Raw genomic sequence first — 25,386 nt, forward strand, 5'->3', positions numbered from 1 at the left:
CGGGCCTGCTCTCACCTCACAGGCACTGACAGCTCTGCACCACAGGAGACCTTCCCGAGCACCCTCTCTGATCTTTCTGCTTTCTCACTTGAGCAAGGCTCTCCTCCAGCCAAAGAGATTATTGCATTTAGGGAGCCCCAATGCTCTCCAGTCACAGCTGAAGGCCTGCATCTGTATAAGATGTTTGGGCTGCCCCATTCTTCCTGTGCTTTTGCCTTTAAATGCCATTGCCCTTTCTGCCTAAAATAGAAGTACCAAAGATGGCCAAAAACAGACCAGTGGGCCATATTCCAAAGGCAGTGTGGTCTGGAGAGGATGAATGAAGAACATCCTTCCCCACTTTCACACCATGCCAAAGACACTGTTTCTCTTTCCACCTTTAAGAAACAACAGACAATTCAGAAGGAATTCTCGAGTTTATTCGCAGAGTGAGAAGGAAGGGAATCTTCAAGGTGAGGTGTGGTTTCAGAAACTTTATTGATTTTCAATCCTACTCTGCAGTCCTATTAGACAATCCTACTCTAACCCTAACCCTTACCTTAACCCTTACCTTAACCCTAATCCTTATCCTTATCCTTATCCTTATCCTTATCCTTATCCTTATCCTTATCCTTATCCTTATCCTTATCCTTATCTTTATCCTTATCCTTATCCTTATCCTTATCCTTATCCTTATCCTTATCCTTATCCTTATCCTTATCCTTATCCTTAATCTAATCCTAATCCTAATCCTAATCCTAATCCTAATCCTAATCCTAACCTACAATCCTACTCTAAACTGATTGAGGAATAAATGGTCCTGATGTGATTATCACATTCTTGTCTCCTTCCTCTTCTTCACTGAAACAATCAGTGGCACCAGGCTGGACGCAGGCTCAGCAAATCTTACAAATGGATGCTGCCCAAAGGGAAAAAAAACAGATCAACAAAAAACAATGAACCATGACTTTCCAAGCTCAGTGCTTCACAGGATTCCTCCTGCTCCTAGAAGGATGCAGGAAGAGGAACAATGGGACTGTCTACACCTCCATCTTTATGTGCAGACTTTGCCATCACAGGCAAACCTGGCCCAGAATCCCACTCATCCATTTATACAGGTGTCTTCATCTTGCTGAGATTTTAGCCCTGCCAGTGGTCTAGAAATGGTGCTTTCTGTCCTTGGAGTTTCTTCTTTTCAGGAAACTCTAAAGCCTCTCATTGGTCCCTCTCTTTGAAAGACAGGCACTGTGCTGATTCCCACAGGGACAGAAAGCAGTGTCTACCTTTCCATGCCCTGCCCCTCGTGTGCTGGATGGCTCCTTCCTTCCCAGCAGGGCCAGCCCAGTGGCACTGGGCCCTGCAGTTCCCTCTCTGCCACACAACCTGGCAGTAACCCTGGCACAGTTCCTGTCTGCTTGAGCGTGCCAGGCAGCAGATGGGGCTGGGACAAGTCCCTCCCAGCTGTCCCTGTTTGTGTGGCAGAAACCTCTGAGGGTGGGCTGGGGGGCACAAACCGGGGCCCCTCAGAGTGAGCCCCCCACAGCCCCTCCTGCCCACAGCCAAATCTCTGACTGCTCAGCTGTGACTGGCTTCCTTGGGTTCCTCCACCACCATTTCACGTCTCTGAACCCACATTGCTCTACTTCAATTCTTTTGCCATTACATAAAACTGAACACCCCACCAAATTACAAAAGAAGGTGACAGAAATAGCCAGAGGACCTCTCTGATTCAGGAAATGCAGAGAGAGGTGGGGTTGCTCAGTTTTGTCAAGAACAGGCCCCAGGGAGACTTTATTGCCACTTTCCAAAACTTCAGAGTGGCTTTGAGGAAAGTGGAGGACATCTTTTTAAACAGGGCCAGTTACAATAGGATGTGGGTGAATATTTTTTAACACAAATAGGATCTAATCAGAACTTGTTTACTCGGAGCATGGTGTGACCCTGGCACAGCTTGCCCCAAGAGCTTGTAGGTGCCCCATCCCTGCAACCATTCCGGCTCCAGTGGGAAAGGGCTCTGAGAAACTTGATGTCTTTAAAGATGTCCCTGCTCATTGCAGGACACTTGCACCAGAGGACATTTGCAGGGCCCTGCCAGCCCAGCCCAGTCTAGGATTCCTCACTGTTTTCATTTGAAGAGCACCAAGAGTGGAGGTGAGGAGGAAGGGGGCTCATCTGCTGCCTTGGACTTGAGTGGAGGAGGAGCCCATCCCTCAGAGCCTGTTTCACCTGCAGCCCCTTCACATTTTACCTGCAGGAGCTCCTTGGCAGACCAGCGCCGCACCTCGTCTCTCTGCAGGCAGCAGCTCAGGAAGTCACGCAGGCAAGATGAAAATAGGTTGGGCTGCTGCAGCTTTTGTCTTCCTCCTGTGGCTATCAGGAGTTGGGGCTGGGGAAAAAGGAGACACCAGGCTCCACCTGCTTCTTTCCCATCTGTCACTGCTCTCCCAGATCCCATTGATTAAGCTCCACTCTGCAGTGGCAGTTTCTGCCCTGGCACAGACCCAGAGATGGCTTTCCTTTACCAACCGAAAAACCCAAACCCTGATGCAGCCACAGCCTCTCCAACATCTCACAGATCTTGCCTTGGCAGCTGATTACATTGACTGACCTAATTAGTGGGAACTACATCAGCACAAGCACATTTCCTTCCCTGACGATTCATACCAGCTTGAGAGGCTTTTTGGAAGAAGGACTTTGCTATACTGACTCTACTGTATCCAAGGGTTAGTACATGGAAAGTATTTCTGCAGTGCTTCTTGGTCCCTTAAGCACCGCTGCCACAAAACAAACCTAATCAAGCTTTTTGCTTTGTTCTTGAAAAGAATGGGAATTGGAGGGAAAGAAAGGAAATCCACCAGGTATTCCTCAGGTAAGGAAACAAATCTTTGGAATCTCATCTTCAACACAGACACATTATGATCCATGCACAAATGTACTGGGATGAAAACGCCTGCTTGGACACACAGGAGCCACCTGCAGCTCTGTTTCTCAGCAGTCTGAAAATTTCTGCTTTCCTTACATGGAAAAGGAAAACCTTTCATGGTCAAATCAGAAGGAGAGGTTCCATCCCTACGGTCACCCTCTACTCATTTGGCTACTCGAGTCAATGCATGAATGGTAGGCCCATCCCAGAAAGTGCCAGGAAACAAATGGGAGGTTTTGGCAGGCTCTCCACATCACCAGGCTCTGGCTTGGTGACGGGCAGAACGTGACTTGGGCTGGGAGAGAAACACGGTCACTGAGTGTTTCAGCAGCACTGCACAAGAAGCAGAAGAGACTCTGTGGCCTTTACACCCTCATGCCCAGGTTTCAGGCACGTTTCCCAGTGAGAAGAAACTGCACAGGGGGTTAAGTTCCTCTCTAAAAACCAGTGCCTTAGCAACTTTCTTGTGTTTGGGCTTCGTTTCTTCATTTCTGGAAATGGAACACCAGTTCTGAGAGGCTTGCCTTCTGGTTTTAGGGGCATCTTCACAGACAGACAAGTGGGAACAACTTGAAACCCAAAGCAAATGTTGCCTGAGAAGAGCTGGGTAATGTTTGCCTGTGGTGAGGCTTGAGCTGTCTGGCAATCCCCTTCCATGATGTGCAGAAACATCCAGCTGCTCCCCAGAACTCAGTCCCTCTGGGCACGCAGGCCTCTGGAAACACCTGAGGATTCCAGCCTTTCTCCTGCTCAAGAGCATCTAACCTAAGCTGAGCTCCAGTTTCTTCAGCAAGGCCAAGGATGCTCACTTCCATGCAGCTGACAGTGTCCATGGAGCTCAGCAGGTCTTTCTGATACTCTTCAGGCCAAGGAATTACAGTGTAGATTGGCAAGACATCAGCTGATCCTTATCCAGCGTGGTTCATGTGGAACCAAGCTCTAACATGCTGACAAGTCAGGGGGAGAGAGCTCATTCTGCTTTTGCAAGATGGTATTTAGAAACATAAGACACCAACTTGGAACTATTCAAACCTCAACTTGCAGAATCCATCTCAAATAGACAAAAATAACAATGGCAAGAGGCCTTGGAGTCTCCATAAAAATGCCCACCACTGTCATGATAACTCTGTGCTCATGGCACTGAAATAGATGGTGACCAAAGAGACTTTGCTATTATCCTCTTTAACCCAAAGGAGAATTTCAAAGCCAGAAATGGCAATGCACTCCCCTTGTGTACAAATAATTTATGCGGCTTTCTGTCCTTTTCCCACATCACCAGAGGTGACAAAGAGGGTTTTATCCTGACTCTCCGCTGAGCTCAGCCACTGGCCATGGTGGGGAGCTGGAGCTCTCCCTGTCATTATAACAGTGCAGGCCAGGGATGGCCCTGCTCCTATGGTAAAGAAACACAGCACCGGTGTCAACTGCCCACGCTGGATCCCAGCCCAGGCACCTGCCTGCATCATCAACTTGTCAAAGTACCAAGAAACAGCCAAGGGTTTGGCAAACAATTCTAACTGCAGTTGGAGAAAAACACATCCAAAACTTATCCAGGCCACCCACACACGTGACTGAACAATGTACAGACGACTTGAAAGCCTGAAAGTTTCAACAACCACAGGATTTGGAAAAGATGCTACAGAATGGAAGAGAAGAGCTGCATTTAAAAAATGAAAAAGCAAGCAGAACTGCTTGGGCATTGCTTTGGTAGTAGGTTTTTTTCTCTTTTCCTTTTTTGTTTACTTTTCTTTTTCCTTTTTTTCTTATGTTTTCTATAAAATTGAAACTGGGAAGGTCTAACCTCTATTTCTCAGGATATTTATCACATGTCTCCCCTCTCCACTGAAAAATTCTTGTCCTTCAGAAACAGAGTTCCGACATTGTTCAAAAAACAAGTGGGAAATGTAAGGCACGGCTGGAGGCCAAAATGGCAGGTTTCTGAACTGGTTAGGTTTCTGAACTGCCACTTCCCTTTCTGATACAACCAAAGCTACAGCAGATGCTGATGTGTTGCAGGGGCATTTTTAGAAGGAGACCTTGGTGGAAGTGGAACCAGCAGATGGCAATGGGATTTTGTCCAATGTCACACAGAACATGGGACAGCTGAGAAAGACCTTGGGATCAGTGAGTATTTGCACCTTACCAAGACAGGAGTTGCATTCCAGGAAGGAACTTCTCGTTCCACTATTTCGATGCCCACGATTCCCAAAGACCATATGTCCACTTTGGGGCCACATGGTTGACCTGTCACCACTTCAGGCGCCAGCCAGCCAGCAGCGCCGGCCACGGAGCTCCGTCTGCCCTGCTCAGGGCTGAGCTGAGCAAAGAGGCCAAAGTCAGCTGTGGAGAAAAAAACAAACCGTGAAAGCCAGCTCCAATTAGGAAACCAAGCAAAAGAATTCCCCACTCTCAGGCTAAGAATGTGCTGCTGGATCTCCTGGAGAACTGTCCACACTCGATTTCCTTGGGGCTTTAGCCAAGGGAGTATGGAATTGGCCACTTCCAAAAAAACCCAGGTTTCTTAATGCTGCTCACAGCAGTGGACTTCATTCCCCTAAAGCTTTAGATTGTAGATCCCTCTGTCTAGAAGGGACACACACAGAGCAAGGCCACTCTTGACTGCTTGTGGTTCCTTCTACCTCTGTGCACGTTGCAATTGTGCCCTCAGCTTGCAGCAGGGGTCCCTGCACTGCCACCAGCACCATTTTTGGGGAGCTGGCAGTCACGCCAAGCAGCCCCACACCCACATCCCTTGAACGCTGCACCTGACCAAGAATATACTGACCCAGCTTGACAGAACCGTCAGTTCTGAGAAGGATGTTGCTGCTCTTCACATCTTGGTGGATGACATGGTTTGAATGAAGAAAATCCAGTCCTTGCAGGCACTGAGCGAGAAAACAGAAAGAGGAGGGCAAAAATGAGTGATGTGATTTCATCACACAAGAAAGGAGACAAAGAATCTAAAAGATTCCCTCTCCAGGGGAATGGGGAGTAAGGGCAGAACAGTAATGGCCACTGAGAGGAAGAGCTTGCTGCTCCAACACCTGCAGAGCAGGACCTTTCTGAGAAAAGGCACGTCAGCTTTTGAAAGAGCAACAGCACCTGCTGTTGCAGACTGTTGCCTGCAAACCAGCCAGGACGACTCCTGCTGCAGTGGACCTGCTTTTTCCATGCAGAGGACAAAGGAGGGGTTTGGAAAGGAAAAGTCCCTCCCTTTGGTGTTTAGTGGATCACTTTTGGGTGGGAGGCTGCATGACAAGGATTTTCTTGCTGGCCTCAGCACAGGCTTGGAAGTATCACACCAGTCACTTTTGGAAGCAAAGAGCATTTTGGCTGCACTTCTATCCTTTTCAGCTGAGGACTCTGAGAAATGAGTATTTTTTCTTTTCTGGTCATTTCAAATCCTGCCACCAGCACCTTTCCTTTTACAGGCAAGGAATGCAGTGAAGACAGACTCCAGGCAAACATTTAGAGAGGCAAGGTGGAGAACAGCAAATACAAATACAAGAGACAGAGTGAGAATACAACAGCAGGAGATAAGAGTACTGGCACTGAGTACAGTGAGTACAGGGGCACTGGCAGGCCTTTCACTTGAGATGCTTTTACTTGCCCATAGCATACCAGCAACACAGAAACAAAGCTTGGCACAGGAAATCACTCCAGCTCTGAGGCCCTGTTTCCCAGACAATCCTGCCCAAGCCCTTGGAAACACAGATGGGATTGCTGACCTCCCGACTGATGGCTGCCATCTCATCTTCAGACAGGCAGGTCTGGCTGATGATGTCGCTCAGGACACCTCCATCCATGTACTCCATAACCAGGGACAGTTCCTCACCCACAAGGTAGCTGAAAGAGGGAAACAAGGGCATGGAGATGAATGTACATGGCTAAGTTGCTGTTTGGAAAAGACAGGTTGGTTCTTCTTTTCAGGTCCCTTTGAGACAAAGACAAAATAAAGGAAGAGACATTCCCTCTTGGCTGTGCATTGTTTGCCATCTGTGCAGTCTCAAGGAGAAAGGCGCAGCTGCAAAAAAGGAGATGTCTTAGATGGGCAGCAAGCAAAATGTGCAGTTTAGTAACAGCCCAGATAAAAAAAACCTGTCATACATGGTGTTTCTGGAAAAAAAGCACCTAGTCTTCCTGGCATGCATAGCAATGGAAAACAGTGGCAACAATCCAAGGGAAATCCTTGTTAGTTTACCTGGACGTAAGAAGACACTTGAATAAAATCAAGCTCCAAAACAAAGTGGTGGCTGTGAATGTAGAGATCATTGATTTAGTAAGACACAACTCATCTGGGTTTTTGAACAATTTTCAAATACCATGTGCCAGCGAAGACTAATGCAGACAAAATGCAATCTCTTCCCATCCACTGGAGATGAAAAGAGCAATAATAATTAGCCAATAATTACAGCTCTATTTTCTGCCAGTGACCAAAGTGGGATTTTACCTTGCATGTTTGCAACATGCAAACAAACATTCATGGGACAAAAGCACAACTCACCTGTCTAAACAGTTGACCAGGTTGGGATTCCTGTTCACCTTCACGACCATGAGTTTGTTGACTTTTAGTTCCTTCTTCCTCAGTCCTTGAAGCTGTATTTTCTTGATGGCCACCTAAAACGACATTGAAAATCAGTAACTTGAGACGTTGGTGGCATGAGACCACAAGGCACGTGGAGCGAGTGATTTTGCAATGACACAGCTGAGCTGTGCCAAACTGCCTTGTGATTAGGCACTGCAGTAATCAGGAACTGACATTCCAACAGCCCATTTCTCTGCTCCCTTTGGAGCCAGTTACAGGACACGTGGGGCCACTGACATTTTGCCTTGACCACTTGGTAACAGCAATGTCTCAGTTATCACCCACAAACCTCTGACCACACTCTCTGCTGCTTTGTTTGGGACTCAGAAGAAGTAATCCATGCCTTAATAATCTGTGGATACATCTTGGGCTATGGGCAGGGCTTAGGGCTTTCAGGGACGCCTTGCTGATCTCTCCCTATGTGCAGTTCCCAAGTGCAGCACTGCAGGTGGCTAAGGAACTACCAGTAACTTTCAGATGGATTTGCTGGCAGCCAGAAATGAGAATTCAAGACTCTGAAGCTGTAGCCCCAAAGAACAGTGAGGTGCTCGAAGGTAGCGCCTTTGTTTTAGCAATGGAGAGCGAGTGAGCGCGTCCTTCTCTGAAAGGAACCGCTGCCCTCCGTGCCTTCCTTCCGGCAGCTGAGGAGGACAAAGTCCCAGATGTGTTCTGTGGGCTGGCACCAGTCTGTGCTTCTTGTGCCTTTTCAGCACAGCTCTGCCCAAAGCTCCAGCCACAGCTCACACCAGAGGGGAAAGCCCTCAAGTGCAGCAGAGTCTGCAGGGGCTGTTCACATTTACCTCTCCTCCTGTGGCAGTGTCGAGCGCTCTATAAACGTCTCCAAAAGTCCTAGAAACAAAACAGAAGCAGAGAGAGGAGAAGCCATTTAGATCTTGCAGTGAAAGCCAGCCCACACAGGTGATCTGTGCTGTAAATACCGCAGATCTGCAGGACACTGGAAGCAATGAGATGTGTTTGACAATGCCTTCTGAGCACACTGAGAAATTCTGATCAGCATTGAAAATCTAAGCCCAGTGCCTGAACACATTTGCAGCTTGTCTGACTTCACACTTGATACCTATTCCGCCAGCAAAACATCTGATGAATAGTTTTGTAAAATTAACATTGCTTGGACTCACCCACTGCCAATATTTTCCAGTTCAATGTATTTTAGAATAGGATTTTCCATCTTCACCATTCTCCCTGAGGGAAACAAAATGCAAGATGTTCACTTCAAAGCAGAGATCTCACCTTCTAGGAGATACAAAAGGCAGCCCCACTGTCTGGAGCTCTGAGCCCTCCCTTGGTGGACAGCTGGCTAACAACAACAGGAACAGGAACTGGAACACCAAGAAAAGAACAGCAGGCCCCCAGCACAAGTGGCTGGCACAGAGACTGATTTCCAGCATCCTTTTAAGTGAGAGACCTCTTGACAGCAGGCACACAGGGAAGCACAGGGAGATACATTCAGAGGAGACTGAGACCAGAAGAGAATACCTACCAAGGCAAGTAAGTTTGTCATCTAGAAACATTTAGGAGTGCTGGAACTAACAGTGCCTTTGTTTTCTTGGGAATAAACACTGTGAGATTTATAAAAGGTTTCCTACTTGCTAAGATTAAGTGCACCAGGACATCTAGAATCAATTCCTCTGAACAGATGCCAAGTTCAGAACAGGAGGAATATTGCCAAGTGTTCCCATCTTTTCCACCTTGCAGCAGTTTGCCAGAAGAATGCCTCTGTGTTTGTAAACCAGAGCAGCTCATGCTAGAACCTATCCCCACGGGGCTTTCAGCATCAGGACCCTCACCCTTTATGAGCAGGCTGAGCCCAAAGATGCCCTTGCCCGTGCCCCATGTGAAGAACCGCGCCGCTTCTCTTCACCCTGACAGCGCAGATCAGTCGCTCCCATTGCACTCGCCCTCTCGGCACCGCACACGTCCCCATCTTTTCAACTCAGCACAGCGGGCACAGAGGACAGCAGTGCTCCTCAGGCGTCCCTGTGACACAGAGAGCTGCCCAGAGGAGATGCTGACCCTCTTGTGAGTCCAGGCCGTGCGAGGCAGAAGCCGGCCCAGAGCAGGGGCTGCTGCCTCAGGCAGCTCTGCGCTGCAGCAGCCGGGCAGCAGCGGGACCCTCCCAGCTAAGGAAGGCTCCAGCCTCTGCATTCCCACAGCCCTCAGGGGCAGGGCAGCGACCACAACAAGGCTGGCAAAGCCCAAGCATGAGCACTGACCGGCACTGATGGGAAGAAGCCAGAGTCAGCCTGAGCCCCGGACAAGCTGTTGCCCCCATTCAGGACACAACAGGATGTGCTTTGAGATCAGCCACACTGAGGCGCAGATCGGAGCCCTTTTTGTCCCAACAGGTGATGGTAGACACAGAATCCACTGGGCTCTCTTCTCAACCCTACCAGATCTTATCTGAGAACACAGCACTGGCAGCTGTTCAAGGCAAGAAGCAGATTCATTGGGTTGTGCTGCAGAATCACAAAGGGCTTGATGTGTTCTCCTAGAGACTGATCTCAGCAGGACTTCTGCCAGTGGCTAGGACTCAAGCAGTCACAGCCTTCTGCTGATCCAGGAACAATCCCTGCTTCTACCTTTGGCAGAGAGGGAAGCCCAGGCAAACTCCAGCCAGTCTAAGCTGCCCTCAGAGGCAGCAGGAACACCCAGAGCTCTCTCTTGCTGCCTCGGAGCACTGCCAGCACTTCTGTGACACTAAACTGAGGAGAACCTTTGGTACAGCTATGCTGACACATGCACACAACACACTGTCCCTCAGATAAGAAAGATACCAGATGTACTCTGCTGCTCCAGGGAGTCACTCACCATCTCCTGTCACTGAGCAGCAGCTGGGTCAGCACGGCAGGTGAACCAAGGGCTCAGGCTCCATTTCTTCAGCTGGAGAGCACAGGTTCCTTGGGACAGCGCTGCTGCTTCTGCTGCAGCTTCAGTGTCAGAATCGGTGTAGATCTGAGACAAGAATTGAGTTGATGTCAGGAAGGTGTGGCAGAGATTGCCCTGAAATGCAAGAGAGATTGCCATTTGAAATGCAAGCCCTTAGGAAGCTGCTGTCAGCCACATGCAGAGCTCCTCAACTGGATTGCTTTGGATGTCCCCTTGTGAAACCAAATGGTCAAAACTAAAGGCTGCTTTTACTCGAGTTAATAGCCAGTTTCTTGTTCTAAAGGATGACTGCAGCAACGACCGCTCCATTTCCTCCCAAAGACTCCTTTCCCCCTCCTAGGTCTGCAGATACATTTGCAGCTCCTCATTCTAATGTTCTACCTCCTGCCATGAAATTCTCTTTTCCTGCACCTTCCTCGGGACGTGCTTATCCTGCAGCATCTCTGGGTGGGTCAGTTCCTGGGCCTCATGCCAGCCTCGGGGCTCTTGGTTGCCTGTCATTTTCTGGAACTCTCTGCAGGCTGCCAGGTAGGATGGTGACACTTCCACCTTAAGTCAAACAGAACAAAGCAGTCAGAGACTACAGCTTGTCCCCGTCAGCCAGGAGACATTGACTGGGAAGAAAGTAAAGGACAGGAGCAGATCTGCAAGGGATACAGACAGCTTGTAGCTCGTATTCCAAATCTATGTGAGTGACCATGTTTGCCTGCAAAAACACCTCAAGAAACAAGGCCACCTGGAAGAAGCCAGCAGGAGTTCATTCGGATGACTGCTGGCTAAATGGCCAAGGGAGTAATGCCACTGTCTAGAGCATCAGCTGAGATCCAGCAGAGCAGGAAGTGTCCTTGAGAGCAGCTCTGACAGAGGCCTCATCAGGATGGCACTCAGAGGCATCACCCACCCCTGCTGCTCTGCACTGGAAAGGCAAGGAGGGCAGAAACCACCCTTGGGTGACTGCAGTGCTGATTGCTATTTCCCTCACTTGCTTTTCTAGAGCCTTTTGCTCCTGAAGGAGGCAATTCATTTTCTCTTTGATAATTTTAATTTTTTCGTCTGGCCTCTTCTTCCTTGCCTTGGTCCTAGCCTCAGTTTCCTGCAGCTGTGCCTGCATCTGTTTATCAATTTTCTGTAAACAACAATGGAAAGGATTCTCTCTCATGAGTGGAGTGGCTGCCATTCCTTCATTCACCTGTTTTTGATTACCCCTGTGCCTAGGGAGATTCTTCTCCTCTTGGATGTCTTCATTCCTCCTCTTCACTGCCATGATGGCACTCTGACCTTCAGGCAGCTCTGCTTGTGGCTCTGCCTTGATGTTCTGTACACACAAAAGCAGAGCAAGTGACTGAGAGCTGCCATCAGGCTCAGCTTTTCCCTCTTTTAGCCTCAAAATCACATTTATTCAGCCCCTTCTTTCTGCTTCCCTACCCAGCTCTGCTTCCGCTGTAACCATCCTGTCCCAGGGCTGATCTCTGCAGATTGCAAGGCTCTGTGCTTCCATTGCCTGTGGGACTCCTGGCCTCCTCAGTCCCAAGAGCTCTGGTTTATGCCCCTCTCCCTGCCCTTCCCTCTGTGCCCTGGCCACTCAGGCTTACCTGGCCATTCTCCTGTGGCTCTTCCACCTGCTGCCTGAGCTGCTCTTCCTGCTCTCGGGCTGCGAACAGCTCTCCCTGAGTCTGGCATGGCAGCTCAGATGAGGCAGTGTGCTCCTGCTCTTTCTCTAGAAGCACCTGCACAGAAAGCAAGAGAAGATGGGTTTCAGCTTCCCATACGCCCTTTGTGGGCCAAGACTCACAGGCTGCTGGGCTCACACGTTCCCAAAGCACTGTGCTGCTGCTCTCCTGGATCGTTCTCTGCCCGAGGGGAGGCACAGCTTCCAAAGTGACCCTGGCCCTACAATCAGGGGCCATCTGGGACTGAAGCTCCAGCAGCCTCTCAGGCAGCTGACAGGGAAGGGGTGGCATTTCTCAAGGGTCTGGTGAGGGCCTCCCTCTGCTTCTGCCGTGTTCTGTTTGTCTCTCCTGAAGGGATGCCTTTAGGTGAGCTTTGCATCTTCCACTGCTTTGGAGCAGTCAGGAAGATTTAAATAGATAGATAGATAGACAGACAGATCTCACTTTTATAATCTCTCTTTACTGTACTGTGGTATTTACATTCTTTGAATGGAGACAGATATAATTCTCTCTCCTAGGTTTTTTTTAAGGGAAGGTAGTGAGAAACTTAGAGAAGAAGAGAAAACAATTCTAATCTCTACTGGCTGTTCTTGTTTTTTAGTACATGAAGAATGTGTTTTAGTGATTGTTTTCTGAAAGTGATTTGTTAGTTGGATTTTAGTGATAGTTGTTTAGATTGATTAGCTAATTAGATAAAAGGCTGCCTGGAGACAGTCACGAGTTTTTCTTTAGTAGCTTTTTAGTGAAGTATCTCTTTAGTATAGTTTTAATATAGTACTAGTGTAATATAACATAGCTTAAGAAAGCATTTTTTTAACCTTCTAAATCATAGAGCCAAAGCACATTATTCCCCACGTGGGGGTCACCCGGAATCAATCCTGTCCTTTCTGTCGCTACACACATCAGCACTCGGTAGCAGTGCCCTGATCAGCAGCCATCCTGAATTTGCTCTCCTGTTGCTTCAGTAACCCACACTCTTGGGGAATCTGGAGCGTGTGGGTCCCTATGGAATGCAACCAGACCCAGAGCATTGCACTGGGAACTGCACTCTTTGTGCCTCTGTGCTCGGGCAAGTTCTTTGCTTGGACTCGCCCACACTGATGGTGCTAAAGTGGCTGGAATCAGAAATGCAGCCCAGCCCCTCCAGCTCCTCTAATCTCTGAGCACCAGCTGGAATGCAAGGGCATTGATTTCCTACTCAGTTCCCAAACACAACACACACTGATTGCCTGGGCTGCCAAAAGACAAGGGAGCTGTTAACTTGAAAATGATGGGCAAGCCCTACTGGCTGGTCTGTTGGAAAAGAAATGAAATTTAGCAAAATATTTAATTATAGTGAGTTGTGTGTGAACTGGTTTGTTAAAAAGTAGTTTTGTAGCCGTTGAAAGTGTGTGTTGGGTTTTGTGTGTTACTTAGCAGGTAGTCTTAGAGATTTAATAAATAATTAAACTAGTGCAAGAAAGTAAGAATGCTAACCTGTCTAGAGGCAGCATACAATGCTCTTAGAATAAGATAAGCAGAGGATTAATGATCTTGTTTGTGAACCAAGGAATGTATCACAAGGGGTCTGTGACCAGGCAAGGGGAACGGGGAAACTGTTTCTTGGAGACTTTGTTGTGAATCTCATGTATAAGAGGGAAGCATCCATACGTGAATTGGGGGGCTCGGACTTTGGGACGTGAGTCCCCCAGTTCCCCGGGCCCTTAATAAAGCACCCACAAAACTTATCCGAGTTTTGTGTCATTGATCAATCGGGCAACAGTTTTCTGGCGACCGTGGCAGGACTCCGAGGGCTGCTGGGGCGGTTCGCGTCCCGATCCACTCCAAGCCGGCACCGAGCACTTCTCGGGGAGTCATCGGTCGTGCCCGACCCCCCGCGCCTGTTGGACAAACTGCATTAAGGTAAGCCCGAAGGTGCTTTATATTAGAAAAAAAGGTGATAATTGGATTTGGATTTGGTGGTTGGTAAAAAAGCCTAGGCTCCAGCCATAAGACATCTAAGGACGCAGGACCGGAACTCGCCTCCTGTTTGTTTTAGGGAAGGACGGCGAGAAGGTATATTGGTTTAAGGTATATTGGTTTATTGGGATTAATAGTGGAATTAAAGGTTGTAATATGATGTCTTTTAAAACTTTTAAAACCTTAGTGCAAGCCAATGGTAAAATACCTGGAAATACACCATTAGGTTGCATATTGAAACGGTGGAAAAGTGAAGGGTATTATCAAGAATTGGATAAAAGTAAAATGATAGATTATTGTAATCATTGGTGGCCTGAATATGAGATTGGGGAAGTGGGATGGCTGGTGAATGGTACACTAGAATTGGGGATAATGGAATCTTTGATGCAATTTTTAAGGAGGAATGAGAAATGGGATGAAATACCATATTTAGATTTGTTTTTCGTTTTATATCGGAAAGAGGAATGGCAAAAGGAATGTGGTATTTTGGTTTTAGAAGTGAATGATGAAAGGGAGTGTGTGGGATGTAAAGAAAGAAAGGAGCGTAATTTGTATCCTTCAATCGAAGAAGATTTGTCTTATTGTATAGCACTTCCACGGGTTCCAGTTGCTCCTAATGTGCCCCCTGCTCCCCCTGCGGATATAGCTATAAAAATGGGATCTAGGGAGAGTGATAGTGATGGTGGTGATGGTGAAAAGAATGAGAGTGTTAAAAGAACTCCGTTAGCAGGGCGGACTCGCAAGGGAAGGAAGGGGCAGAAGGGGCCACATTTAATTGCGCCGTTGAGGGAAGCTGTGGGACCACAGTGAGAAAGGATACTTATAAAGGTGCCTTTCTCCCCCAAAGATTTGGTAATATGGAAGCAATCAGCGGGGAGTTATCGGGAGGATCCTGAAAGGGTGGCAAGAGTGGTTAAAATGGTAATAAATACTCAGAATCCGGACTGGAATGATTTACAGGTATTATTAGATACTATAATGGATTCCACGGAAAAGGAAATGGTTATTAGAGCCACTAGAGAAAAGGCTCGTGAGGAAATTCGGTAGAGACAACTAAATGAGACAGTTGATGAATTGATACCAAGTGAAGAACCTAGGTGAGACCCAAACTCTACGGGAGGAATAAGGGCTGTAAAACGATATCAGGAATTGTTGGTGGAAGGAATTAAGACAGGAATACCTAAGACTATGAACTGGTCTAAGTTGTATTTGGTCAAGCAGGACAAGAATGAGTCTCCCTCTGCCTTTTAAGAACGATTAAAAGACATGGCTCAGAAGTTTACTAATTTAGATGTAGAGGATCAATCAGGAAAACTTCAATTGGCATTGTTGTTTATCAATCACAAGAGGATATTAGGAAAAAGTTACAAAAGCTGGAAGGAGAGGATACTAGAAGTTTAGATAAAATGCTGGAGGTAGCGTGGAAGGTATACAACAACAGGGAATCCCACTGGCAGTAGAGAGTAGGAAATATTTTACCTTTGAGTGGGAGAGTTCTGATTTTGGGAGAAAGAAGCAGCTTATGTGGACCAGACTCCCACAAAGATTTAAATGCTCCCCTACTATTTTTGGAAACCAACTGGCCAAAGAGCTGGAAGAATGGAAGATAACCCAAGTAACAATATCCCATCCTTGTATGTAGTCCTGCAGTACGTGGACGACATTTTTCTAGCTACTAAGGAAAGAGAAATGTGCGTAGAATTAACAATTAAATTACTCAACATGCTTGGCCAAGCAGGGTATCGAGTTTCTAAGGAAAAAGCTTAGTTGGTCAAAAATAGCGTTATTTACCTCGGTTGTGAGATCACACAAGGGCAGAGACGTTTAGGAGTAAACCGAATAGAAGCAATATGTGCTGTTCCTTTGCCTCGTAACCATCAGGAATTGAGATCTTTTCTAAGAATGGTAGGATAGTGTCGACTGTGGATCATGAATTTCGGTCTCCTAGCCAAGCCACTATATGAGGCCTTGAAGCAGCATCGGTTAGAGTGGACGACACAGCAAAAGAAGGCCTTCCAGGAATTGAAGCAGGCACTAAAGGAGGCCCCAGCCCTAGGACTCCCTGACGTGACCAAGGAATTCCAGTTGTACGTGAATGAGAGGCAAAAACTGGCATTGGGGGTCCTCACCCAGAAGGTGGGATCCTAGAAGAGGCCAGTGAAATACTTCTCTAAACAACTGGATTCGGTAAGTTCCGGGTGGCCCTCGTGTTTACGAGCCGTGGCGGCAACAATAATTCTTATTCAAGAGGCCCGGAAATTGACTTTGGGGGCAAAAATGAAAGTGTTTGTTCCCCATATGGTCATAGCCGTTTTGGAGCAAAAGGGGGGTCACTGGCTATCATCCAGTCGAATGTTGCAATACCAGGCCATCCTGAGAGAACAGGATGATATTGAAATAAGGACTACTAATCATGTTAATCCAGCAGAGTTTTTACGCAGTGACCAGGAAGCTGGGGGACTGGTGCATGATTGCATAGAGGTAATTGAACAAGTATATGCCAGCAGACCCGACCTAAAAGATGAACCATTGGAAGAACCTGAATGGGAACTATACACTGATGAATCCAGTTTTGAGTCGAGAATGGGACTCGCTATGCCGGGTATGCAGTGGTAACATTGGATCGGGTAATAGAAGCAAAGGCTTTGTTACCTGGAACTTCGGCCCAGAAGGCAGAGGTGATTGGACTCACCAGAGCCCTGTATTTGAGCAAGGACAAAAAGGTTAATATCTGGACAGATTCTAAATATGCCTTTAGTGTGGTTCATGTACATGGGGCGTTATGGAAGGAAAGGGGGCTTTTGAATTCACAGGGAACCAATATCAAGCACCGGGAAAAAGTGCTACAGCTACTAGATGCGGTACACAGTCCCAAAGCAGTTGCAGTAATGCATGTTAGAGGACATCAGACTGCGGAAAGAGACATTTACAGAGGAAATCAATTTGCTGATGTTACAGCTCGGCAAGTGGCACGGGAAGTATGGACTCAAATGGCATTGGTACCGGTAAGAACAAATCCGGCTACCCCATACCTGAATCAGGAGCCCAAATATTCAATAGAAGATGGAAAACTAATAAACTTGCTAGGAGCACAGAAGAATCAACTTGAGTAGTACGTTACACCAATGGGACAAATAGTGGTACCTACCCGCATAATGAAATTTATTTTGGCCTCAGAACATAATAAATGTCATTGGGGAGCAGAAATATTGGTAAAATTTTTGAAGAATGAGATAATCTCTAATCAGATGTTAACAATGGCAAAAAGAGTTAATGCAATGTGCCCAGTATGTTTGAAAAATAATCCAGTAGTTAGGAGACAAATACAAATGGGAAAGTTGCAAGTCGGGCCACAACCAGGAGATTACTGGCAAGTTGATTTTTCTGAATTGCCTAGGGCACAGGGATACAGATACTTGTTAGTGTACGTATGTACGTTCTCAGGGTGGCCGGAAGCTTTTCCATGTAGAACTAATCAGGCTAAAGAGGTGGTAAAAACCTTGTTAAAAGAAATAATACCAAGATTTAGAGTACCTTTAGGATTGTCATCAGATAGGGGTCCACATTTTATAGCCGGAGTAGTGCAGGAATTAGCACTAATGTTAGATATAACCTAGAATTTGCATACCCCCTGGAGACCTCAGTCTAGTGGGCAGGTGGAAAAGATGAATCAAACCCTGAAAGGACAAATCAAAAAGATTTGCCAGGAAGCTAAACTGCACTGGCCTCAAGCTTTGCCTTTGGCCCAACTCAAGATTCAAATTAAACCAAGGGAAAAGGTAGGTGTAAGACCATATGAGATATTATATGGCAAACCATATCATGCAACTGTATTAAAAGGGGAGGTACATGTGAGTGGAGACCAGGCGATTGCAGAGTATGTTATGTCACTTAATAAGATCTTGAATTCTTTAAGAAATACGTTACAGCAGAATAGACCGCTCACGCTGGAGAATTCTGTCCACGACATCCAGCCTGGGGACCAGGTGTACGTCAAGAAGAGGATCACGGATCCGCTACGGGAATCATGGAGCAGACCCCACCAGGTGATGATGACGACCTACACGGTGGTGAAGGTCCAGGAGATAGATGCTTAGATCCATTACACCAGGGTAAAGAAGGCACCGTTCCAGTGGGAAACCCAGATAGTGTCTCCAACCCGGATGATCTTCCGCGCAAAGCCGCCTTCTTAATTATATTACTGCTAGTGATCTTGAGACTAGTACCCGTTCAAAGGTCTACTCTTGTACAGGTTGAAGAAACAAAGGTTACAGTCATGGAAGAGATAGATGTTCAATTAACTTGTGTTATCTTTGACAGCCAGAAAGTTGAGGCCGGTGAAGTTATTGCAATATGGCAACGGGAGGCTGAAAGAAGCCGAGGCAAGATAAGAGTCGGTTGGGATCAGAATAAACAAGGAAACACGGTACTGAATCTTACCAAGGTAACCACAAACGATACAGGAGAATATACATGTTTAGTCAAAATACGGGATAGTTTTGATTACAAAAGAGTGAGTATGAGGGTTTTGCCATGGACAGGAGATCGTGCTGAAAACATAAAGGTTAATCCAGTATCAATGGCAGTGGACATGTGAGATGGGCCACCTCTCAGAATAAATTGTTCCTTCCTAGTAAGATCAAGATATCAAAGGAACCTTTGGGTCAAATGGTGGAAGCAAAATAGGGAACTGACCTGGGACAGAATAGAGGACGGGACCAATTGGTGGAGAAAGGAAGGCAAAAGTTGTGAGTGGTCGAGTGTCACTAATCCTAGAATAGGAAATGCATGGTAGAGGCATGACAGAATGATGTTATCCTTACAGAGACACGGTAAGAGTAGACGGGAAGTTAATGATACAATAGAACGAAATACTGAGCAGGAAAATTTAGTGGTAAGATTAATCAGAGATTTTAAGATCATGCAGAATGTGACTAAAATAACAGCTTGCCTGCCATTGCCACAGGCTGCAGGTGAACCAATTCCCTGGAGAATAATACCAGTAACCAAAATGCCTGAAACATTCAAGAATGTTTCATGGTCCTGCCAGTCAGTTCCACAACCAGTAGATGTATAGAGGGATTTGTGTATGACCATTCGGGCTATGACCAGAGAGGAATGTGAAAAGAAATCCAATCATTATGGTTGGATTCAAAATACCAAGAGGTGTTTAATTGCAACCCCAATAGATGAGCCATGCAATACAGTACGAATAAGAACGAAATCCCAACAAAATGAGATGAGTTGTCAGAATGTCACACAGAATTTTGACACCTGGAATAGTTAGAAGACATTATGGGGACCTAGTGTTTTGGAACACTATAATTACCTTGGGGAGGTACAATGGTGCATCCAATAGTCAGGAGTAAAGAATCAGTCACATTATAGGGCCCTTATCACGTCTACATCTTCCCAAGAGTTCAGACCACAGAAAGAGGATTGGAATTCTACTGAGGTTTTTACATGTGATACACCGGAAGACCGAATCAGATTGGTACCGGTGAAAATGGCATTAAAGTGGGGATGCGAGTGTAGGGAGTATGATCACACGGTTAGCAGAGAGTCCATGGATGGGCCTATAGATTGCAGTTATACTACTGTGCATAGCCCTGGAAATCTAGTCTGGGTGTTGGGACACGGACAGTGGACCACACATTTACCTCTAGATGGATCAGTAACACAAATCACCCTAGGAGTTCCCACATTGTGTCCATACTGGAAACAGAATAGATTGATCCAAAGGAAAAGACTCAGAAAGAGAGAAGAATCCCTAGAGGAGCAGTGGCATGAACCTGGCTCAAGAGTGCAATTTAGATGGATATTAGAGTCATTATTCCCTCCAGTAGCGACATATCGAAACAAGGAAATGCTCAACAATTTGTTAGGACAGACAGAAAGGTTGGCAGCAGCTACTAAGAAGAGATTTAAAGATCTAAATTTGCAATTGCAAGCTACATCAAGAATGACCCTACAAAACAGAATGGCATTGGATTTGCTACTATTAAAAGAACATGGAGTTTGTAGTTACCTGAGTAAGAGAATAGATCATTGCTGTGTACACATTCCAAATGTTACACTTGAAGTTGAGAAAGATATTTCTCAACTGGCAGAAGTAGAAATAAAAACCAAGGAAATTGAAAGGGAAGCACAGCATAATTAGATAGGAGCAGTATTTGATTCTTTGGGGCTTCACCTGTCTGGCTAAATTACGTCTGCTATACGGTATGTACTAATGTTTTTAGTATTTTTAGTGACTATATGGATTGTATATAGATGCCTCTTAAGTGTGATCGAAAAAGAAAAGAGGCGATCTCTCCAGTTGCTGAAGGCGATGACCCGCGGGCGGCAGAATGAAGAACACTCCCCACCTCGTTATGAAGATGTTTCTGTCAATACTGTTGATTGAGCATCCTTGCAGCAGGACTGAAGGATGCTCAAAAGGGGGGAAATGTTAGAAAAGAAATGAAATTTAGCAAAATATTTAATTATAGTGAGTTGTGTGTGAACTGGTTTGTTAAAAAGTAGTTTTGTAGCCGTTGAAAGTGTGTGTTGGGTTTTGTGTGTTACTTAGCAGGTAGTCTTAGAGATTTAATAAATAATTAAACTAGTGCAAGAAAGTAAGAATGCTAACCTGTCTAGAGGCAGCATACAATGCTCTTAGAATAAGATAAGCAGAGGATTAATGATCTTGTTTGTGAACCAAGGAATGTATCACAAGGAGTCTGTGACCAGGCAAGGAGAACGGAGAAACTGTTTCTTAGAGACTTTGTTGTGAATCTCATGTATAAGAGGGAAGCACCCATACGTGAATTGGGGGGCTCGGACTTTGGGACGTGAGTCCCCCAGTTCCCCGGGCCCTTAATAAAGCACCCACAAAACTTATCTGAGTTTTGTGTCATTTATCAATCGGGCAACAGGTCTGGCACCAGAATAGCTCGTTCTGCACCAACATCCCTGCCCCAAACTATGTGTTCTTGTGCAAAAATACTGCATTATCCAGAACTGACTCCTTGAACACTAAAATTCTAGCAGAATTTCTGCCAGTGCTGTAAAAGGGCAGGAAAGATTGAGAAAAAAGCTCCCTTGCTCCCTGGAGAAGGAGAAATTGCACAAGGCTTCTCCTTCTAGCAAACAAACAAATCAACAAAATATGAAAGTGTCACCTACTCCAGTGTCTAAAGCACTTGGATGCAGTGAAGGGATGTTTGGCAGGGAAACAGCCCTCGTGCTGAGCATTGGCTCTATGGATCCAAGGCAGGGATCAATGGCAGGCTGCCTGAAGGTCCCTCATGAGCCCCCATTGTCCAGGCTAAAGCTCCCTCAGCACCTCCTCCCTGGCCTTGTGCTGCACCCCTTGCCCAGCTCCCCTGTCCCTCTGTGCCCACGCTGCAGCCCCTCCATGACTCTCTGCTTCCCAGGGCCCACAGCTGCACACAGCACTCCAGCTGTGGCCGCAGCGCTGCCCAGCACAGGGCCACGCTCCCTGCCCTGCTCCTGCTGCCCCACTGCTGCTGGCACAGCCACCGTGCCCTTGGCCTTCTTGGCCCCCTGGCCCCACGCTGCCTCATCTTCAGCTGCTCACGGCCGCCAGCCCTGCGTCCTTTGGGCCCACGCAGCTCCCCAGCCACAAAGGTGCCCATTGCACTTCAGATACTGCAGGCACCATTGCAAGGTGTACATCCTGGGTTTAGCATTACAAGACAGCAGTCAAGGACTTGCAGCTTTGCTCCCACTCTAGGCTCCAATGCAGTTTTCAAATGTGGTTTTCAAAGCATACTACACAATAGAAGGTATCGACAGACACATGCAGTGTCTGGTTTTTGCCTCAGAAGAAGGGTTCAGAACTACTCCCTTTGTTTCTTTTGCCACGCCTGACAAGAATGCCCCCCCCCAGCTTCATGGACAACACAGTCATCTCCTTGCAGCTTATCAAAGACCAAGAAACAGGCAGACTCAGAGCACCTATCTGCTCTGCTACTGGCTGCTCTGCCTGAAGGGGCAAAAGAGCAACCTGGCAACAAAGGCACCAAAATCCCTGACTTCAGGCAGCAACTCTACATCCCCAGTGTGTCTCTGAAATACTCCCAAGTAAGCACACCCAAGAAGTTTGTGGAGACAAAGCACCAGAAAGAACTTGTGTGGTCAGATCAACATTTTTTTGTGCCTGCAGCTACTTGGCCAGTCTGTGCAGGGGGGCAGGTCTCTCCACGCCTCAGTGTCCCCTGTGTGTCCAACAAGGCTGAGCACAGTGTCTGACATGCTCCCTCCTCTGGGAACAGGGAGCCTTCATGCTTCAGGCTGGCCCCTATCAAAATGCCAGGAAGCTGGTGCCTAAAGGTGACAGACCAAAGCCCATTGTCCAGCTGTCACAGGCTGGGGGCAATCACTGGGTCCTGGCAGGACTCCAGCACTCAGCATCCTCAGCCAGCAACAGCAAGTGCTGGCTGGTCAGAAACTTGCAGCTCTGCCCTGCACTAAAGACAGCAGCACACACAGCTGGCACTTACTGGCTCAGAATGTTCAGGCTGTGCTGTGAGCACAGCTGGAGGCTGGCGCTCATCCACCTCATTTGCCTCCTCTTCGGCCTCCTCTCCATGAGCAGAGGGAGCCAGGGGAGAGACTGCTGTTGGTTCTGTGATCTGTGGACAGACAGCAGTGTGAGGGACAGAAAGTTACCTATAATTTATAACCTTATTTCTATTCAGCACTTTATGCTATTCAGCTCTATTTCTACAACCAGCTCTGCTAAGGACAAATCAGAAACTTTGGTAACAATGGGATTCTAAGTCACTGCAACTAAATTTAAATGGGCTAATTCAACAGAATTGCTAATAGTTCTGAATTAGACATTCTGCCCTGGCTACTATCAAGAAGCAACATTCTCTCTGCAAAATGAGCTTTTCATTCCTTGAAAGTTCTGAAATGGAAAATTGGGAAATAACCAGCGATGCCTTTGTTATTGCTGCTGCAGACATGGAAATGGATTTTCTTTCAGCCTGCCCAGCTGGCCCTCTACACTCTACTGCCACAGGCCAAGCTCACAGCTTGCTCTACAATTCCTAAGCACCAGGAACATGAAATGCTCCTTTCTCACTCACCTCAGGATCAGCACCTCTGAATACACGCTTCAGGTGACCTGGAGTGGGCAAGGGAAAATGAACAAGTGCTGTGAGAAAACTGCCTGGGCTGCTGAATCCCACAGAAGAGAAGTCAACCCAAACAGAGAGTATTTTTCTTTATCAACATCCCTCCACATGACATAGTTCCTTCACACAGCCAGCAAGAGATCAGGACAATAATCTTGGTTGTGCCTACACTTTGGCCTGTCTAGTCAGTAAATGAATACAAACATGATCAAGAAAATGCAAATTGTTCTTCAACACTCAATGCTTCTGTTCTGTCCAACAGATAAAGCAGCTTTTGTTCTCTTGTCTTTCAGGTACTTTTTTAAAAAAAGAAGTTGCATGCACTAATTCCCATTAAGTTGCTGAAAACAGTCACCCAGAAAACCTTGCCCCGAATCCCCCTGAGCTGTGGCAGTTCTATTGTGAAACAGCACAGCAGCAGCTCCAGGCTCAGGAGCAGACACTCACTGCTTTGGCATTTGCACTTCACTGCAAAGGGAATCACTCTTTTAGCACTCAGTCAAGGGTCAAAACGGACAGTCAAATCCTTTCATTACAAAATTTAGAATAAAAGAAGCTTTCCCTGTGTTCTGGGGAGAACTACAAAGTCTTTAGAAGGCCTTCTGAGAAGGCCTCCCAGGCTGCATTTTGGAAGTTGTCCTGCTTGTCCCAGCAAACTGAGGAAATGACAGACTGTGCTGCCACAGACTCTCCTGTGGAGGGAATGGAGCCCTGCAGGTTCCCTTGCAAATGCTGCCCCTGTGGCTACAGACACCCCCTTTTTAGCTGAACCTCTTGACAGGAGCTTTACCAAACCAGAGGCATCCTAATGCACTTTCTCTTTCAAAATCAACTCAGTCACTAAGAAAGAGCAAGAAGGCATGCAAAAGCATGTCAGGCTAGGTTACACCCTAGCCTAAATAGAGTTGAAACCTCTACTTACTTGCCAGGCTGGTAATGAAATAGGTGGAATAAACAGTGCCATACATGGTGCAAACTGCAGCAGCAAGTTGCTCAATCATGGTAGCACTGTGCTTCAAGTTTACTCCAACCAAGACTCCGTCAGTGTGCAGCTGCACGCTGACAAATGCCACAATCAGGAGGATGCTCCTGATCTGAGCAACCCCTAGGACTGCTCTGGCACTGAGGCCTTCCATGCACCAAGGCAACCTTCTGATGTCACCACGACGATGTGGCAACCATGCCCTGATATCACAAAGCAAAGTATGACAAAGCAAAGCATCACAAAGCATGTTAGTCTGTGAATTTATGCAAAGCAATCACCAGCCTTTCCTACAGCAAACACAAAATGGCCTCGGAAGTTCTCCTCTGACACAAAGCAGCACAAACTCCCCCCATGGGCCAAACCCTGTTGTTCAGGGATCCAAGAGGAACTCCAAAAGTGCCCCAAGCACCTACAGCCTGTACCCCAACTGAGCACTCAGATGGGACACAAGAAAAGGAAACCAGACCAAGAAAATGGCCCACAGCATTGTACAGAACCAGGAGAGAAAGCACTATTGGCATAGCAGCTGAAGTAATTCCTAACAAATCACCCCATATATCTGCATGTTTACAGGATGTTTCCAGGGCTGCTGTGTATGTACAGCTCTTCCTCTGCTCCTTCTTCCCCTTTGGCAGCAGTCGAACTGGCAGCATCTGCCCGCCAGCAGCAGCTGCTCCAAGCTGGGAACGCCACTGGCGGTGCTGATTTCCAGAGGCTTCTGTGTGCCAGGGGGAGCCAAGGCAGGAGCGAGTTGAACGGTGCTGGTGTTGCTGCTGCTCTGTGCCAGAGAGCCCTGGCTGGGCAGGGCACGGTGCCCACTGCGCTGTGGGCTCCTTCTCCTGCCACAGCTGGGCACACCTGGCAACAAGGCATGACAACCTGTGGGCAAGTCAAGGGGTTTCTGGGGCTGCACTGCTCTGCACACACCCAGCACACCTGCAGCAGAGAATTTTAACCCTCAAACAGGTAAACCAAAGGGAAACAGCTGGAAAAGATTTCATTCCAACCATTCTTTATGCTTCAATAGAAATGACCAAAATGAAAGTTACCGAGCAGGGCCGATGCACACTGCCAGCTCAGTGTGAGAAAAGAGGCATTACTTTATTTCAGCGCTGGGTGCCTGAGAATCACTGCCCTGAAACATGCACATCCACGTGTTGTTATCCATGGAACTAAGACATGACTTTCATTACTTTTATTCATTACTTTGCTCAAACTCGCAGGCTAAACAT

At 47.0% G+C, this 25,386-nt stretch overlaps 2 protein-coding genes and 1 pseudogene across 2 annotated transcripts in view; 1 reads left to right on the plus strand and 2 right to left on the minus strand.

The window, feature by feature from the left end:
* LOC131093333 (zinc finger protein 850-like) overlaps nucleotides 1-25,386 on the minus strand; it is a 628,085-nt pseudogene that overhangs the window by 374,797 nt on the left and 227,902 nt on the right.
* Nucleotides 1-25,386, plus strand: part of LOC131093446 (TOG array regulator of axonemal microtubules protein 2-like) — a 128,814-nt gene that overhangs the window by 86,488 nt on the left and 16,940 nt on the right. The gene's annotated exons all lie outside the window — the stretch shown is intronic.
* On the minus strand, nucleotides 812-24,305 carry LOC131093397 (serine/threonine-protein kinase PAK 3-like). Its single transcript, XM_058040550.1, has 11 exons — nucleotides 24,092-24,305; nucleotides 23,122-23,159; nucleotides 22,531-22,662; nucleotides 11,987-12,121; nucleotides 11,377-11,709; nucleotides 7,407-7,519; nucleotides 6,631-6,748; nucleotides 5,688-5,787; nucleotides 5,046-5,242; nucleotides 2,228-2,365; nucleotides 812-898 (listed from the first exon to the last, which is right to left on the minus strand). Exons 1-11 carry the CDS (start codon nucleotides 24,303-24,305, stop codon nucleotides 812-814), a joined length of 1,605 nt encoding a protein of 534 aa, XP_057896533.1.

Source organism: Melospiza georgiana, chromosome 25 (assembly GCF_028018845.1).
Source record: "Melospiza georgiana isolate bMelGeo1 chromosome 25, bMelGeo1.pri, whole genome shotgun sequence".
NCBI lineage: Eukaryota > Metazoa > Chordata > Aves > Passeriformes > Passerellidae > Melospiza > Melospiza georgiana.

Excerpts from the sequence above, each read along its gene's own strand:
- LOC131093397 (XM_058040550.1), bottom strand. The coding sequence starts at position 24,305 with ATGGAAGGCCTCAGTGCCAGAGCAGTCCTAGGGGTTGCTCAGATCAGG. Across the intron at positions 23,160-24,091 it reads TTTCATTACCAGCCTGGCAA|GTCACCTGAAGCGTGTATTC; the intron begins GTAAGTAGAGGT and ends TGCCCACTCCAG. Across the intron at positions 5,788-6,630 it reads TGGCAGCCATCAGTCGGGAG|TGCCTGCAAGGACTGGATTT; the intron begins GTCAGCAATCCC and ends TTTCTCGCTCAG.